Consider the following 19,843-nt stretch of genomic DNA (forward strand, 5'->3'; position numbering starts at 1 on the left):
AGAGGAGTAATGTAAAACAAATTATTTTTCCAGAACCACCCATAAATCATGAGTCACTCTAGTCTTCCCTGGGGCCCTTAACATGTGAGTAAAAGAATGTGAACTTTCCCTGCTTGCATCTTTTAAAGTAGATTACCTGGCCATCTTTTCTTTTACATGAACATGGTAAATGCACTCATGGAACTCTATCAAGATAAACTAAATTTATGCCTTAAACTGCAGTATATCTGGAAACTTATGTTTCCCTGAAAGTAGCGACAGTAATGAATAAGTTATTTATTCAAATTTCATTCTGAAAATTATGAAGGTTTCTAAAATTATGTTAATTCTTGATTTATTCAATAATTATTATTATAAAGTGAATAAAAAATTGCAGTTAAGCTAAAATTAAAATCTTGAAGATTGATAAAATGGATAAAATGTATTATTTATTTATAATATATTATTTATTCTATATAAAATTTTTTAAGATTGCTAAAATTTATAAAATGTATTATTTATTTATTTATTATATAAAGTTTATCATATAACATATGTTGTTTACAAGGCAATTTGATAGTTTTTATCCTAAATGTAATCCTAAAAGTTAATCATCATGGCTTTGCAGCCTTTTGGAGATAAGGGGACTTAGTATTGAGTTAAAGGATTCTAGTGATTACCATATTAAAAGCTCAAATTTTTAGAAGAATTTAAGGAATCAAATAGGAGAAACTATGTGAGGCAACACATAGATCCAAGAACCACAGGCAACTTTGAGCCTTTGTGGAGGAAGAAACAATCTTATATTTTTAATATCTGCGAATATTACTGTTGTATAGTCTCATATGCAAATTTATGCTCATAATGCTCTTGTTTCTGTGTGCTGTCATTTTGAACCAAGTCATAGTTGAACCTCCAGTGGGTTTTCAGAGGCAATACATTTTATGGGAAGGGACTGCCATCCTTCTTCCACAAAGCTGGTGGAAAATTCAAACTGCATATCTTTGTGATTGCAGCATAGGTTCTTACCACTAGGCCACCAGAGCTCTCTGCTCATAAGCATATGAAAATAATAGATTATTAATAATTTGTCTTTCAAAACCTATTTTGTAGTGTTATTTATTTGAGATTAATTTAACTGCAAGCCAGTGTTGTCTAAAAGGGAATAGCATCAATTTTCTGGAAATGACTACTGTCTAAATTACCCTTACAAGAACTAGATCATAATTGTAGCAACACATATTTAAAGCAGGGCTTTAGATTGCCAAATGAGGAGGGGAGAGGGGAGAAAAAACTCTGGAAATAAACTCAAACAATTGAAGTGAAAATGAAGACTATTTTAATGTATGTCTTACTTTTAACTCAAAGCATAACTCTCAAATTTTGAGAATTTTATTTATGATGTTTTTCAGTAGATGCTGAAAATTCAGGTGAGATTTGGAGGTTCTTGATCATGTAGATTAATTATATGGATGAAAAGCATTGGTACAGTGAGATGAATGTTAAGTAACATGAGGGGGAAAAGGCTCAGGTAACTCTTAACTCTTCAGAGACTATGTTTCTTCAGTAGTGGATGCTCTTTTTTCCCCAAGGAATGTGTGGTAACATGAGCTCACCTCTGCCACTAACTCAGAGTCAACAGAATTAGAAGGCAGTTTATAAAATGTTAGTGCTAGCTCACATTTCATAGGATGCATAAAACCCATTAGAGAACCCAAGTGTTAATGAATATCTCCACTCAGAATCTGCTTTCTTCCCTCTTACTGTACCTGATCAGCCACAGCACGGGCTAATTTGTCCATTCGAGAACCTGCTTCAGCAATTTTCTTGGCAGCATTAATGACATCAGATGTGTTTTTCAACGGGCCTTTGCCTCTGAAACAACATATAAAACAAATTAGAAGTTCACTTAATGACGGGAAACAAACAAATGTGCCATATCCTTTATTTAGAATCCGGCTTTGATGTGACTCTGGCTCTACTAGTGGAAATTTCAATGTGTTTTTTTTTATTCATTTATATTTTCATGTCAATAGTCCACTTCAATTCATTTTTAAATGAATATTCCCTCATATTTTGAGGAGTATATTCACATTTTATCCTTTATATTAATTTCTAAAATGTTAAACAGTGCTTCATTAGAAAAGATAATCACCCTAAAGACAATGGAAATGTAATCTGAAAATACTCACCATGTGCTTCATGCAATTATACACACTGCTTAATTTGGTCTCATAACTACCACAGCAAGTAAGTATATTTATTCCTATTTTAGATAACAGGAAAATGGGCCCTTCAAATATCATTTAAGCCATCCACAATTACTTACCCAACTCATAGATTCTAAATTTAAAGCAAGTCTAGCCAAAATGAATTCAAATACATTGCCCTTTACATCTTCCATACCATGCCCAGTTTGTGTGTGGATGTGTGATGTGTACGTGTTTTCACGTTTGAGATAGAAGAGGGAGTATACATTGATAGATATAAAATGGCAGTAGTTTGAAGCTGCTGCTCATCAAACTAAAATGCTGCAAGTCTCCTGCAGTTTGAATTAACCTGGAACTCTGTAGCAGAAAGATAAGCAATCTCCTCCTGTGCAATTCACTTTTCAGAAGCCTGACTGAGAGTCAGCCTTTTGTGGTGCAATGGTTAAGGGCTTAGCTGCTAACCAAACAATCAGCGATTCCACAGGAGAAAAGATCTGAAAGGCTGCTCTCATAAAGGTTAAAATTAAACAAAGAAATAAACAAGATCTCAACTGTCGTGGAGATTAAATGGATCCTCAAAGACTGTAAAGCGCAAGGAAGAGATGGGCCTTTTTTTCCTCTCATGGACTCACAGGCAGATTCAAATTGTCCACAAGGTGTGTCCTTTGGCTTAGCAGCACAGCCTTTCATGACTATAGTGTCAGAGCTCTCCATAAAGATGACAGCCTATGAAACCCTATTCTCCTCAGACTGTTTACTCAGACACATAGCATTGATATGAATAAAATATAACTAGACTGCATTGAAAAACAAAAGAATAGGTTTATATACATAAATATATAACATTTTAAACATATATTTATATACGTTAATATATTAACAGTGGACTTGAGCATGCTGGAGATTGTGCAGATAGTACAGGATAGGGCTCTAATTCATAGTGTCATTATGAGTCATAGTCAATTCCAGACAACCTAACAATCACAACATATGCTAAAATTTGCTAATAAACGTTGTTGTTGTTAAGAGCCCTCTAGTGGAGCATGATGCATAGCGACCCTATGAACAAAAGATGTGAACTCTGTTGTATAACTATCATTCTTTTGATCATATTCTTAGAGTTTTCAAAAGCACACTGTTTAGGAAGTGAATGCCAATCCTGCTTCCAAGCCTGTCTTAATCTAGGAGCTCCACTAAATACTGCCCTCTATAGATAATCATTATGGCATTTGGCACACCAGTGACCCAGCATTCAGTATCCCAGCAACACCAAGTTATCTCAGTACAGAAAGAACATTCTTCTTTATTAATAAACGTTGTTGTTGTTGATTGTCTTCAAGTCGAGCACTACTCATAGCAACCCTATGAACAAAAAAGCCTGAAGTCCCTCTACAACTATCAAAGGTCACAGAGTTTCTGGAGGCATGCTATTCAGGAAGTGGATGCATTATGGATGTTAGGTGCATTCAAGTAGCCTACAACTCATAGTGACCTCATGAACAATATATGTGTGTGAACATACATAGATAGAGATAGAGATAGAGATAGAGATGATAGATGAGATAGATATAGAGATAGATGAGATAGATCTAGAGATATAGAGATGTAGATCTCTCTGTCTCTCTCTTTATATATATATATATATATATATATGAGAGAGAGAGAGAAATATAGATGTATAGAAAGAATTTGCACTAGCATGCCAATTGAAAGCTTGTGATTCAAACCCACCTAACAGCAGTCCAGAAGAAAAATCAGCCTGTCAGCTTTTATGAAAATACAACTCCGTGGAGCAAGAAAAACTCCATGGAGGTCAATTCTACTCTGTGATAAGCATGGTCTCCATGAGTGAGACTCTCCTATAAGTCAGTAAGTTATATAATCACACACACATACAAATACATATGTGTATATGATATTATTTATATGATGTTTAGGGACATTTTGAGACCACATTGGCAACATGAAAAACTATTTTCTCCTGCCCCAAACAGGAAAATATTAGGCCATAATTTTTAGAAATCTGCTGAACTCTTATTTTCCTTGGCATGTTGCTTCTTATAAATGTTGTTATGTGCCGTTGAGTAACTTGGCACTCACAGTGACCCTATGTGCAACAGCCCTAAAGCCCTTTATCTCTTTTTTTTTTTTAATTTAGGTTGTTTATTTTTCATTTCAATGAACATTCTACAGAGATTTTGGGATTCCATTCATTCATTGTTGCACCCTTCTCCCCGCACAAACCTCCCCCCCATTTGCTCCTCTCCTTGAAAAGCAAAAGAAAAACTCCCTCATTGGTACACAATCCCCCCCCCGCACCTCCCCAGCCCTTTATCTCTTGTTGACCTTTTTGTCTCTGACACACCTATCCCCATTACCCCAGTGACAGAATCAATCCATCTCATCGAGGGTCTTCCTCTCCTGAGCAGTATCTCCACCCTCACAAGCATGACGTCCCTCTCCAAGGACTAAGCCCGCCTTGCCACATGTCCAAAATATGTCAGATGAACCTTCAGAATCCTTGCCTCCAAGAAGCAGCCTAGCTTTACCTTCTCCAGGATGAGCTTGTTTGTCCTCCTAGCAGTCCATGGTATATTTAATATTCTTCTCCAGCATCACAGCTCAAAGGCATCGACTCTCCTACCATCCCTAGTCCTTGTACAGTTCTCTGGTGCATAGCAAGTAATACCAAACACCATGGCCTGTATCAAGCACACCTTAGTCTCCAGACTGACATCATTGCTCCCCAGTACCTTGGAGAGGTCTCTGACGGAAGACTTCCCCAATACAATACATTTTTTAATTTCCTGGCTGCTAGTACCAAGTTGATTGTGGGGTCAAACAAATAGAAGCTGTCAAGAATCTCAATCATTTCATCATCTATCATGATTCTGCCTATCGGCCCAATGGTGAGAATCTTTGTTTTCTTGATGTTGAGCTTCAATCTGTGTTGAAGGCTGCAATCCTTGACTTTCTGCAGCAAGCACTTCGGATCCTCCTCAATTTCAGCCAGCAGGGTTGTGTCATCTACATAATGCAGATTTTTGTTGAGTCTGCCTCCAATCCTGATGCCACACTTCTTCTCATAAAGACCAGCCTCCTAGATAATTGGTTCTGCATATAGATTGAAAAGACATGGAGCTAGGACACATCCTTGCTAATTTTGAACCACGCAGTGTTTCCTTGCTTTGTTCTGATGGTTGGTTTCTGGTCCAAGTATACGTTTTACATTAGCACAATCAGGTGTTCTGGGATTCCCATTTTTCTTAAAGTCAGCCAGTTTGTTGTGGTCCACACAGCCAAGTGCCTTTGCAGAGTCAATGAAACACAGAGAGACATTCCTCTGGTACTTTATGCTTTCAGCCAAGATCTATCTGGGAGGCTGGAGGGACAGCGCAGGAGGGGAAGACCCTCTATGAAATGGATTGATTCGGTGACTGGGGTAATCGGGATGGGTGTGTCAGAGGCAGTGCGGTTGGCGCAGGATAGAGCAGGGTTTAGGGCTGTTGTGCATAGAGTCGCTATGAGTCAAAAATGACTCAACGGCACATAACAAAAACAACAATCCCTAGTGCCATGGCCTCTTATAAATCCAGCCTGCACTTTAGGCAATTTGATAGTTTTAATGGGTACAAATATAGATATCTTCCAGTCAGTAGGCAAGGTTTCTTGGCACATCTTGGTGAGCACATCCAGGGCAGCATCTGTTTGTTGAAATATGTCAATCGGTATGCCATCAATTCCTGGGGTCTTGTTTTTTGCTAATTCTTTCAGAGCAGCTTGAACTTCCTCCTTCATCACCACAGGCTCTTGCTCATACATTGTTTCAAGAAATTCTTTTGTGTCCACCAGCTCCTTTTGGTACAATGACTCTGTATACACTTTCCATCTTTTTGTTTGTTTGTTTTGTTTTGTTTTTAATGCTTCTAGCATCATTTAATACTCTTCTCAAGCATCCTAAAGTATTGCAACTCGAGGTTTGAATTTGTTCTTCATTTCCTTCAGTTTAAGAAATGCTGAGCGAGTTTGGCCCTTTTGATTTTCTGATACCAGCTCCTTGCACATTTCACTGTAATACTTGACTTTGTCTTCCTGTGCTGCCCTCTAGAATCTTCTGTTCAACTCCTTAATATCTTGATTTTTTTCCTTTGCTTTCACTTCTTGGCGCTCCAGTGCAATATTTAGAGTTTGTTCTGACATCCATCTTAGTCTTTTCTTCCTCCTCTGTTTTCATAATGTTGCATTCTTCTTGGCTGGTATTCTTGATATCCTCCCACAGCTTATCTGGTCTTCACTCATTAATGTCCAAGGCCTCAAGCCTGTTCCTGAGATGGTTTTGAAATTCAGTCGGGATAGGCTCAAGGTCAATTTTGGTTCCTATAGACTTGATTTACTTTTCCTCCACTTTAGCTTGAACATGCATATGAGTAGTTGGTGATCTGCTCCACAATCAACACCTGGCCTAGTTTTCACAGCTGATATTGAGCTTCTCCAGTTATTCTTTCCACAGATGTAATCTATGTGATTCCTATGCATACCATCAGGTGAAATCCATGTGTATAGCCTGCGTTTGTGTTTCTTATAATACTTATTTACAATGAATAATTTCGTTGATTGTTCAAATTCTATCATTATATCTCTGGCTTCACTTCTGTTAATAAGTCCATGTTTTCCAACTGCTGATCCTTCTTCTCTATTCATAACTTTTGCAGTTCAATCACCCATTATTATTAATGCATTTTGATTTCATGTTCGATCAATCTCTGACTGAAAAAGTTGGTAAAAATCTTCTTTTTACTTTTCTTTTGCTCTGGTTGTTGGTGCATATATTTGAATGATGGTGGTAGTCATTGGACTTCCTTGTATGCATATGTATATTAACCTATCACTCACAACATTGTATTTCAAGATGGATTTAGAAATTTCTTTTTTAACTATGAAATCATCCCCATTTTTCCTCATCTTTTTGTCTCTAGTATAGTAGATCATACGATCCTTTGACTCAAAATGCCCCATGTCAGTCCATCTCATTTTCACCAGTACCTAGTATGTCAATATTTATGCATTCCATTTCCTTCTTAACAATATCCAGTTTTCCTATATTCATGGTTCTCACATTCCTTGTTCCAATCACTAGTGTTTGCTTAGAGCTATCGCTCCTATTTGTTCTCATACTTGAGGGTTTAGTCTCAGTTGCCATATCTGCTAGTCTAAGTGTGCTTCTAATAAATACTAACTTAAAAAGGAGCACAAAACTAATGTGTGACAGTGTCTTTATCCTTCCAATTTAATAAACCAATGTTTCTCAGATTACATTTTATATTTTAATATTTAAAGTTAATATTTAACATTTATAATTTATTTACAAATTTTTCCTTTAGAAATAATATATAATATAGTCTTTATTTATAAACTTTGAGATAATATTGATGCTACATATTTTATATGGAAAAGTTGTTACTGCTATGTGTAATCGAGTTGCCTGTGTTCATAGTGACCCTATGTACAACAGTTCTGAACCCTGCCCTGTCCTGAGCCAGTCTTACTGACTCCAACACACCTGCCTCAATTGCCTCAGTTACCGTGAATTTTTGTTAAGTATTTAATATTGAAATATATTTGTTACATATGGGAAATATATTTGTTAAATTTTGAAAATATTTATTAAATGTTGAATGGAGAAAAGAAATTAAGTTGCATCATACACTGTTAAACAGAAATACACTTTTGCATGAGAAATAAATGAGTAATAACTGATTAAATATATGTTTCTTCTTTTGTTAGGATTGTTATTTTGTCTGGTTTTCTTATTTGCATCTAAAAATCCATATTTTTAAGGTTACCAAATTTAAGAAAACATTACCAAAGAAGTTACCAAATTTAAGACCAAACATTCACAGTTATATGTGTAAATAAATACTATTCTGAAAATTTGTATGTGATTAGATGACATAAAGTGAGTAATTATCACCATTGTTATAACCTGTTAAAATAACATTTTATAAACTGGATGCCAAAATGTCTTTGAGTAAATAAAAAAAATTCTGGGATTATATCATATTTCCTTTGGGGATTTTTCTACATTAGTAGTTAAATGTGAAGTATATTGAACTAATACTTAAATACATAGATATTTCTCTTTACTGTAGTAATTTTAATTCTTCTTCACAGTACATTAATTTTTCAGCTGCTGTTTAGATTTTAAAATATGTCAGAGATCTTACATATGAATTTTGTTTATTGGAGTTGAGTTAAAAATTTTGAGACAGTCTGGTTCCTGTTATCAAGCATTGTTTTTTTTTCTTAAATAGCTCTAAATAATTTTTTTTCTTCCCTTTGTTTCAGTCGGTTATGTGGAAAATTTGGAAGGCAGAATATTTTAATGTTTAATAATGTGCTAATTATTTTACAGTTGTTGCCTTTGGTCAATTCCATCAACCAACCAGATAATACATAGCAGAACTGCCATAATATTTCTCTGTAATTTTCAGAATTTATAAGATCTTCTAAAATTTCATTCAGACATGATATTTCTATTTATTATTAGCTTTCATCTCTTTTGTTCTGTAACCGTAAGAGCTGCCCCTGTTTTTCCATTACTAAAACTGATTTCTTGCTGTTGGATACCATTGAGTCAGAATCAACCCATAACTGACCCTCCAGCAGGTTTTTGGAGTCAATAAATCATTTGGGAGTTGACTGTCCATCTTTCTTCTGCTGAGTATCTGTGGGTTTGACTGGCCTGCCTTTGGATTGGGCGCATAGATCCTTCCCACTATGCCACCAGAGCTCCTAAAAATCACTTTTGTTGTTAGGTAGGTACCATTGAGTGGAATGCAACTCCACTCTCTTTGAACAATAGATCTGAATCCTGTCCTATTCTGTACCAACCTCATCATTCCTGATACATTTGAACCCTTTGCTGCAGTCACGGTATCGATGAATCTGGATGGAGGTCTTCCTCTTTCACTAGCCCTCCACCCTCTCAAGCATGGTACCCTTTTCTAAGTAATAATCACTCCTAGCAACATGTCCAAAGTATGAGAGATGAAGCTTTGCCATCCTTGCCTCCAAGGAACACTCTAGTTCCACTTTTTCCAAGATATACCTGTTGGTTCTTTTGGCAGTGCATGATAATCAGTACTATTTTCTAACATAATAACTCAAATACATCAATATTTTTTCTGCCATCCTTAGTCATAATCCAGCTCTTAGATGCATAGCAAATAATAGAAAAGACCATAGTTGAATCAGGCACAGCTTAGTCTTCAAATTTATCTCATTGTTCTTCAGTATTTTGGAGAGGTTACTGAAAGCAGATTTGCCCAAAACAATACATCTCCTTAAAAAAATCACTAGTGTTTGTTAATTTTAGTCAAAAAACCTAAGAGAACTCTTCTTCATGATCTTTACATGATAACTTTCAACAAATGATTCACACTCCTAGTTTCTATTTTTACAATGGTAATCAAATATTCTTTGATAATTTATTTAAAAGCATTCCTTTGCACTACCCACAAAACCCACCCCCATCAAGTGCACGTAGTTACTCAACAACATTGAGTAGAACTGCACCATAGGGCTTTCAAGACTATAATCATTATACAAAGGAGCTCTGGTAGTCTAGTGGGTAAGGAGTTGTAGTATTACACAAAGGAAACTAGTTTAACTACAATAGCTGCCCTTTGACAACATGATGGACAATCTCCTTCTGAGTGATTTACTGAATATGAGAACATGCTGAAGTATTAGCTATTAATTAGTTCTGACTCAATAGCACATAAAAACAATAGGAACTTTTGCCCAGAATATCATATTATTTTCTCATGGAATTACTGGTTGACTCAAACCATTAATATTTTTGAACATTTCAGTTCAAACCCACCAGCTGTTCCATGAGAAAATGATGTGATAGCTAAGCAGTCAAACTCTCTATCACAAGCATTCTTTCCTTTTTTTACTGTTATTCATTAAAGAAAACTTTGCTTTTTATTTTTAAATTATTTATGAATATGTGTATTATATTGAAATGTAGTTTTAATAATAAAAGCAATACAAATACTCATAAAAATTCTATTTTGGGATATTCAAAGTTTCAAAATATTATTTTCTAAAGCTTATCCATACCTTTCATAAGTCATTATCCAATGTGAACCTTCAATAAGTGAGAGGGCATTTTCAACTTACTAAAGATGTTTACTTGTGTTTATCAACTATGCAAAGGCATTTGAGTATGTATGTCCAAATAAAGTATGGATAACATTGAAAAGAAAAGGAATTCTAAAATACTTAATAGTGTTCATGAGAAACCTGTACATCAAGAAGCAGTTGTTAGAACTGAAAAGAGAACACTGCATGGTTTAACATAAGGAAAGTGCATGATAGGGTGTTATTCTTTTGGCATACTTCATAAATCTGTATGAAGAGTAAATAATTTGAAAAGCGGAACTATATGAAGAAGAAGAATGTAAGCTGAAGAAGGATGTGCCATTGGGATTGCAGGAAGATTCATTAACATGCATTATGCAGATAACAAGTTTGCAGAAAATGAAGATGATATGAAGCACTACCTAAAGAAGACAAAAAACTATAATCTATAATATGGGTTACATTTTATCATCAAGAAAAGCAAAATCTTCACAACTAGACCAATAGGCAATGTCATGATACTGAGAGAAAAGATTTGATGCTGCTAACAACTTAATTTTATCTGTGTATATAATCAACAGCCATGGTAGCAGCAGTCAAGAAATCAAAAGGAATGTTGCACTGGAAAAATCTGCTGTCAAGGAAATCTCAGAAGTGATAAAGAACAGGGATGTTGGTTTAAAGTCTAAGATGTACCTGCTGCAAGCCATAGTGGGCTGTTGTTTTTTGGTTTTTTTTTTTAATTGCTTCATATACCTCTGAAAGTTGGACACTAAAGAAGACGAAAGAAGAATGAATACAAAATTCATTGAATACAATATTTTAAAATTATGATGTTGTCAATGCATGCTAAGTATTTTATACACTGTCAAAAGAAGAAACAACTTTTCTTGGGAAAGTACAAGAGTGCTCTTAGAGTCAAGGATGGTAAAACTTCATCTCACATGTTTGGGGCATGTTATCAAGAGATGTCCTTCTTGGATAGAGATATCATGCTGGGATAGGTAGAGGGTCACCAAAAGAAAGGGTAACCTCTAAAGAGATGGATAGACAAAGTGACTGTAACAATGGGTTCAGACATGGCAGAGATGTTAAAAAAAAAAAAAAAGTAAAAAAGCGAGATTCTGATCTGTTGATCATAGAGTCACTTTGAGTTGTAATTGACTCAACTGCACTGAACAATAACATCAACAACAATAACATATGTGATCAAGTGAGGTGATCTTGGGCAGAGTTCACAAAGAAAGGTGCAAACCAGCTCTTTGGAGAAAAACAGTTTCCATTGTTGGAAGCATCAGCAAAACTGAGGCGCCCTAAATACCATTTCTAATTTACTCTTTCTTCTGGTTCTCTGCTCATTAATTACAGTCATTCATGCTTTGTCCTCACAAAAGGGTAAAAACCCATAAATCAAATAGTGAGTAAAAATTCTAATCCATGACATTTCATTACTCAAATCAGAGAAAGGTGATTACCTATACAAAATCCCTAGAAAATTGAAGTTGCCTTCTTTTCACTGTTAAAACTATACTTTAAATAATAGAAAGTCTTTCTCACCTAATGCTGTCTAATAATATTGCATTAATATATCTTTCTTCCTTGACCATGGTTATATATAATATAGAACATTATAAAATAATGCTTTTGACTTGAATTTGCATCATGACCAGATTCATTATTCACTCTAAACAAATGAGATTATTTGTTCAAGAGATGTAATTAATGGGTTGAATAATATTCATTAGATAAAGTACTAATAAAACGTTGAAAGTAAGCAAATTAAGTCATCACCAATCTTGAACATCTGTGAGTGAGGCGGCTATAATAGCATCATCTTTGGGAAATTCAGACTTAAATAATGGCTGTAGTTTTACCAACCTTATTGTATACATGAAGGAAATTGATGAAGGAGACAAAGACTAAGCTAATGTAGTATTTGAACTTTTTATGAACGTGATAACATTTAAAAGTCTTAAAAAGCAACAGTACAGTGCCCTCATAACACTTAAAGTCATTCCACTGAAATAATGATAGATAGATAGATATCTGGAGAAAGAGCCAAGCAATGTCATTAATATATCTTTTTCTAGGGTAAAGAGTATGAGCCAGAGATGCTTTATGTTTTATTATCACCTATAATTAGTTCCCTCAATGAGATGGGTTGACACAGTGACTGTAGAAATGTACTCAAGTGTGTCAGAGATTATGAAGATGCACAAGATAGGGCTTGGACAGGGTTTACATATGGTTTTCCTAAGGTCACTAGGAGTCGTACTCAACCAGTTTGCACTTAACAATATAATTAGTTCCAGTCTATTCTTATGAGACTCATGCAGGAACTATTAAAACCAAACAAACAAATACAACCTGTACCCTGTAAAATATTGCCTTAATATTGTCAAATATCTTATATGTTGTTGTGTTGTCAAGTCAGAATCCACACATGGGTGACCCTTCAGCAGGTTTCCAGAGGCAGTAAAATTGTAATAGAGGAAATTGCCCATTCTCCTCCAGGAGAACAACTGATGGATTAGAACCACCTGCCTTTGGGACTGCAGCTCAGCTGGTTTAATTACAAATCTTACTTTGAATCATTAGGAAGCTCTGGTGTCTTTGTGGAGAGAAGCAGCACTGCCACACCAAAGTAACTTGGTTGACATCCACTAGATACTTGGAAAGGGAAAGATGGGGAATCTGCTTCCTTTCAATTTACAGCCTCTGACAACCTGCTTAATGGTCAGCTTTGAGTCAGTTCCCACTAACAGTACATAATTTTGAATCATTAAAATACTATAATATTTGCAGTCCTGTGATCTACCACTGAGCTATACCCCCGATTATCTCTGTGAGTGTGTTTCTTTGTGACTGTATGCTTCTCTGTGATTCCCAGTAAAAATAAATACGTACAATTAAGTTATAGGTTACACTTATGTATTAGCATCATTTTATACTTGCATTATATCTAGATTTTTAAGTTCCCTGGTAAAATTAACAAAACAACTTATCATTTTCCTTGCAAATAAAAGGGCAGAGAAAATAAAATAGTTGTCCCAAAACACCTGATGTTCTAATATCCAGAAATCTTTTAATTCAGCTTCACTCTCCCTTGGTTTGCCCTTTGTGTAGTAAAAAGGACAAGATATCACACACACTATAAAAATACCAAAATATAACCACAGAAAAAGCTATAATCCCCTGGGAAAGAAAGGATCCTGACAAAATATTGATGAGTTTCTTGATTTTTCAAAAATGCTTCTCAGAACACTCCACAGACAAAATAAAAATAAATTTTAAAAACCCTGACAAGCTTCTCAAAGAGAATAACTAAAACTTACACAATGTTTGTTTTCCAGTCAAAAGTATAGAAAAAGGTGGGTTGCTGAATCTTATTGAGTGTAAATCAATCTTATTGCTTGAGCAAAAATCAATCCTAGGTTAACAGTTAGTATAAATGTATACAACAACTGTCTTATGTGTAAATATATACTCTTCCAAAGGAATGTTAACTGATATTTCACCTTTAAAATAATTTTCACTCATAAGACTACAAATCAAAGATCAGTTATTCTTTCCTTATAATTTTATTTTAGGAGCAAGATCCATAATTAAAATAAAGTAATATTATTATATATATAGGAAATTAAAATAAATTATCATTGTTGTTGTTGTTGTTGCTGGGTGTCATCAAGTCAATTACAACTCACAGCGACCCTTTGAACAACAGATCATGACCTTGACCTATCCTGCACCATCTTCACCGTCTCCAAGACACTCAAGTTCATTGGTTCAAGTTGCTATGTCAATTCATCTCATTAAGGGTCTGTCTTTCTTTGGCTGACTCTATTTATCTTGAATCTATTTATGTTTTTGCTTTTCCCCTCCAAAGACTGGTACCCCACAATAACATGCTTAACGCATGAGAGATGAAATGTCACTATCCTTGCCTTTGAGGAACTTACTCCAACATAACTATTTTTTTCTTAAAAGTGAATTAATTAATTAAAACAGTAGAAGGTGCAAAAATGTCTCAAACATTTCAGCAACCATCAAAATGGCACAGGACAGATATAAAGTCATGATGAATTGGAGTTGACCTGATAGCAAAAATCAACTTGTTCTCCTGACCAAAATGACTTGCTGTTGTTGTTGTGTGCACTGAGCTGGAACTGATCCAGAGCTGACCCTCCCGTGGGTTTTCAGAGGCAGTAAATTAAATTCATGGGAGGAGATTGCCATCTTTCTCTCACTGAGCAGCTAGTAGATTCAAATCTCTTGCCTTTGGAATTGTGGCACAGTTTCTTATTATTCAGCCACCAGATCTCCCTAACCAAAATTACATACTTGCTCAAAATTAGATCTAGACTCTGTCCTTATAGGTATAGATTTTCTAATACCACCACCAAGCATTATGACAGCACTTTATAGTCCTTTCCATTCACTTGCACATGTTAACACACTCTACTACACTTGCAGCTTCAAAGAGAAAGGTTTCAGCTCCTGAGTCTCACCTGGTAAAGTCCGTCATCTCCATCATTATCATGCACATCTGCTTGGCCAGCACAATGATGTCATTGCCACTATCATCCCATTTGGCGACTTCAGCATCCAGCTTGCTCTTCTCTTGGTGGAAAATCTCCACCTGCTCAGCTATTTTTGCCTTCTCCTCCTGTGGTAGCTGTGCCATGATGGCCTGTGTGGGTTACAGACAAAGTGTGACTAAGAGAAACAAAGAAACTCCAGACTTTCAGGTGACTTTGCCCCTTGTAAACAGCAAAGTCAGCCACACACAAGGGTCATGGTAGTTCTGCCTTGCTGGGAAATAAAGCTTCTCCACTCCATGAATTGCCAAAATACAAGCAGGTAAGGTCTCCAAATTCCTTCTTCCTCTACCCTCATGTATGAAAACCTCACATCGATCCAAAGATGGCTTCATACGGACAGTGTCAGAACTTCTCTGTGGCTTCAATAATATGTTTGTGGGAATTGTATACTAATGAAGGAATTTTCTTTCTTTTATTTTTTTTTCTCTCTTTGGAGGGGGATGCGAGCTGGTGGGGAGGGGTGGGCAGGGAGAAAATTGCAGCAATGAATGAATGGAAATCCAAAACCTCTGTAAAAAAAAATAAATAAAAAAAAAAAAAATTTTAAAAAAAGAATATATTCTTGACAATTTTTATATTTGGTCTCTGCAAACTTTAACCGGATTAAATAATGCACCTCTTTCTTTTTTTTTTTAATTTTTTTTATTTTTTTATTTTTTTTTTTAATGCACCTCTTTCAACACTGAAATCCTTTCAGAGGAAGGGGAAAGGGTGAGGGGAAGCCTTCTGTCACTGAGATGGAGAGGAATTTCAAGCATTATCTGGACACCCAAGTGGAATGAAGCAGGAAGTTCTATAGGTATTAATGAAGGAGTCCACAGTTAGATGTCAAATAAGAATCAAGTGCTTAGGGCATTTACAAGGATAGTTTGCCTATTCTCAGTCCTCCACCATTTCCGCATAGAGATCCTGTGATGACTATGTAACCCTTAGAGCCTCTGAATATATAGGTAGTGGAGGTGAGATAGCACAAAATAATGGCTTAGGAAGAAAAGGTAGGTTCTCAAGAGCTATCAGTTAAAATGAGGTAGAAAAGGAAGAACCATGCGTTATACATCTTGTATGTATCTTGCCCTGAGTGAAACATTTGCCGTCACCTCCCTGCATCTCACAGACCCTGTGTAACCTGTTTTAAGGACAGGAGCAAGTGAGTAAGTCCTTCAGCATCTCCATCTCCTTTGTCCAGGATCTAAGCATTCTCCAAAAAGGAAGCCCAGAGAATATCACTTTCAGATTTCCAGCTTTTCTCATGAGCAAGTAAAATAATACAGAAGAACTGCGCCCTAAATTCTGAAACTCTAATGTGTGTGGGTTGTCTGGAGTCAGGCTGTGGCAGCTGAGGTCTAACAGGGATTTCATGGTTTTAAGGTCAGCAATATGGGGCTGGCCCATGTTCTGTCACTGATGTGCATCAAATTCCTGCTGTACTGTTTAGGTTTTCCTCAGATAACACTACAGGAATAGCAAAAGATTTATATTAGATAACAAATAAAATCACACACAAGCATATCTAAAAGTAAACGAAAATAAACAGGAATGGAATTCCTGGTATTAACATTGCTGCCTTTAACTTCCCTATCTGTGCTCTAGAATATTTGTTAGTTGCCACTTAAAGACAAGAACTAGTATGATCAGAATTTACACACATGTATGCTGGGGATTGTGCTAGTTTTTTTACTTGTGTTACACAATTGCTTTTATTCCATTTAATTAATATCAAGGACTAGACAATTTAATTAATTTCCCAATGTCACCTAACAAATAAATAAGCTGTATAAATATGATTTAAAGCCACCTCTGCTAAAGTTATTCTTGGCCATTGTAGAAGAGGGGATCAAGAGCATAACTGCAGGTTGCACAGTGCACAGTGACCCCTATTCCAGTGAGACAAGAGCTGCTGGACCCCCAAGTGCTGACAACCAGGCTATGTATGCTTCCTGGTGTTGGCCTTCACCTGCCCCCCAAAAGGAGTACTTTCCATAATTAAATAAAGGTGTCTTTGGACTATTCATTGCCCAGATACTACATCTTAGCAGTGGAGAGCCATGTTCATGTGCACATTTGTGACAATATATAGTATATGAATGTCTATATGTGTGTGTATACACAGGTGTCCATGTCTCTGTATATACATAGATACATATAAGTGATAATGCATTTTGAAATATCAAACTGGTATAAATACTAAAGCCAATGTATTTATAACATTATGCTTTGAAAACGTTGTTGTTTGATGCCATCGAGTCGTAGACGACTCATAGCGACCCTATGAACGAACGGCCTGAGCCCTGTTCGTACATAGAGTTTGCGGAGGCGAGCCATTTCATAAGTGGATGCCGCTCCTGCTTCCAGGCTTGATTTAGTCAGGAAGCTCCAGCCAGCACTGTCCACCATGGGTACCCATTACCACGATTGGCACATCACTGTCACAGTCTTCAGCATCAGCGCAACCACGAGTTACCTCTGTACAGCAATGCACAGACCATTGCTATACCACCTAGAAGAATGTTTGACAGGAAAACAATTTTAACCTGGCTGAGGGCCACATTAAGACACTATTTAGAAATATGGTGATATGCAAAGCACTGATATAAACTCAAATTTGCAATATTGAATTAATAGCAAGACAGCATTCCACATCCTATGAAATACATTTGGATTTTCAGAAATTAAATGTAAATCTATTTTTCTGATAAATTCATATTGTCCGATATTCATTTGTCCTCATGCAAAAGAGCTAGTTGTGATTTCCCCAGTTCTGTCAGGTGATAAAGGGATATAATTTAAAGCATTCACTGGAGGCTACTCTGGTAAAAAGAATATTAAAACCAAGCAACTTCCAGACCTCTGCTTCCCAAGTGGAAGTTTTCAGGTGGAACGCAATGTACTTTTCATCATCCCAAAGAGTTTATGTGTGCATTAAAGGGTGTGTACTTGTCTGTCAACTTTAGCACTTGATATTTTATTGTATAATTCAGCATATGAATAACTACCTCACTCTTAGCTCTGATTTCTTTATAAGAGTCCTTAGGATAGAATTTATAGCATCCTGGAAGCTCAATGCATATTTTTAAATAAACTGTTTAAAATATTTTTCCTCCCTTAGGCCTGGTTTTAATTGTTTTCGGCCAAATATTCTTCTAGGTCGTATAGCCCTGGTCTGTCCACTTGCTGTACAGAGGTAACTTGTGGTTGCTGTGATGCTGAACACTGTGACACTGATGTGTCAAATGTGATAATGGTTACCCATGGTGAACAGTATTTGGTGGAGCTCCCTGATTAAAACAAGCTTGGAAGCAGGAGTGGTATCCACTACAGAAACCCTATGAACCTGAAGAAACAATGAAAGTCATGCAAAAGTTCAGGTCTTTCATTCACAGGGTCATTATGAGCTGCCTACAACTAAACAGCACTTAACATCAACAACAAGGCATTAGTATAGTTAAAGTGAAATTATTGGGACTGACACTTCTAAAAGCACAATTTTTGAAGAGAAACAGATTCTTCATAAGGCAATCTATGAAAGAAAATGACATTTTGAGTCTAAAGATGCTTGGCTCTCCTAGTGCACTTAACTAATAGCATGTGACCCGAGTGCCAGTGTCCTTACATTTGTCCCTTTGTGCCACTATTGATGAGCAGAGTCTTCCTAAATATTTTTAAATGCTCTTGCTTTTAAAAATTCATAATTGACCTTTTCTCCAACTGGAATTTTAAAAAAAGGTTATCTATAAACAGTAGATCATAAACTGCAAAATTTGCAAGTTAATCAAATTAAAATTCAACACATGAGTTTTAATTAGGTCTTATCAATGTAACTCAGCAGTTTGAAATGTTAACACATTAACGTTACTCTAGCTAGGGAGAAAAGTAGAGACTGGCTACATTAAAATAAAATGAAATATATAAAAACATGCCATGCAATTCTTCATTCTTTCAAACTAAGGGAATAAGAGAATAATAATTCTCATGGCCAAAAGGAAATGGGAAAATTTTTCTATGTGTGTGATATAATCACTGGGGGCAACTGAGGGTTTCTGCTTCTTTTATTCATGGTAGCAAGGAGCAGCACTTTAGATTGTTGATTGGGCCGATTTGAGACCTCAAGTCTGGTGATAACAGACTTGAATCCATAAGGATTTCTACCACCCCCACGCCAGACTCCCAGCCTTTCCTCTGAACAGCTAACCCATGCTTGTGATTACTTTTATAAATCCTACCACTAAAGGAATGTGCAAATCACTGATATAAACCAACAAGCACCCAAATAGTGCAGAACCTTTTCTTCAGCCTGAATCACAAAAGGCTTTTGATGTGATTACTTTTCCAATACTGATGAAAATAATAACTTTTGAAGTTAATGGATCCCAAAGTGACAAACATTGGTTTCTTAAAGGTAGAGCAAATGCATAACATTAAGGCAACAAGCAACACAATTTATAGAAATAATTATTAAAAGGGCTCAGAGTTGAAGTGGCTGTTTTCACTCATTTGGTTTTAACACTAGAAATAGCCTTAAGAAGTAAGTCCTTTGACTCTTACCAGTCTTAGTCTGTGAAGTGAATTGGAAAATTGAGGTAAATTGTCCCATTAATTCAAGTAAAACTCTCATTATTGTTTAAATGATTAATTTCTTTCAGGTTAAATAATTTGGCCAATCGTCTAATGGATGACTACCTCAAGCTGCAATCATCAACATTTTTATCACTTACGTAGCAATCATTGCAGTTATGTGACAATGCTTTCAGTAATGGTTTAATGTATTTTATTGTGTAGTTCTCCTAATGACATTATGTTCTGGGATGCTGTGTATTTTTCTTCTATGTACAGGAAGATGAGGCATGATAAGTATAAGAAAGCTGCCCTCAGGCTACCCCACTAGACAGAACACCTATTTAGAATCCA

General features: G+C 35.9%; 1 protein-coding gene across 3 annotated transcripts in view; it reads right to left on the reverse strand.

Annotated features, from left to right (window-relative positions):
- The window catches only part of CTNNA2 (catenin (cadherin-associated protein), alpha 2), a 1,691,926-nt gene that overhangs the window by 68,892 nt on the left and 1,603,191 nt on the right, over positions 1-19,843 (reverse strand). For all 3 annotated transcript variants that reach the window (XM_006900179.1, XM_006900178.1, XM_006900180.1), the window contains exons 14-15: positions 14,846-15,027; positions 1,749-1,854 (exon numbers count right to left, since the gene is read on the reverse strand). In XM_006900179.1, coding sequence (XP_006900241.1) covers positions 1,749-1,854; positions 14,846-15,027 — 288 coding nt within the window. The remainder of the gene's footprint in view (positions 1-1,748; positions 1,855-14,845; positions 15,028-19,843) is intronic.

The sequence above is a fragment of the Elephantulus edwardii genome, unplaced genomic scaffold, assembly GCF_000299155.1.
Source record: "Elephantulus edwardii isolate Elephantulus edwardi_28Jun2011 unplaced genomic scaffold, EleEdw1.0 scaffold00275, whole genome shotgun sequence".
In the NCBI taxonomy this organism is placed as follows: domain Eukaryota; kingdom Metazoa; phylum Chordata; class Mammalia; order Macroscelidea; family Macroscelididae; genus Elephantulus; species Elephantulus edwardii.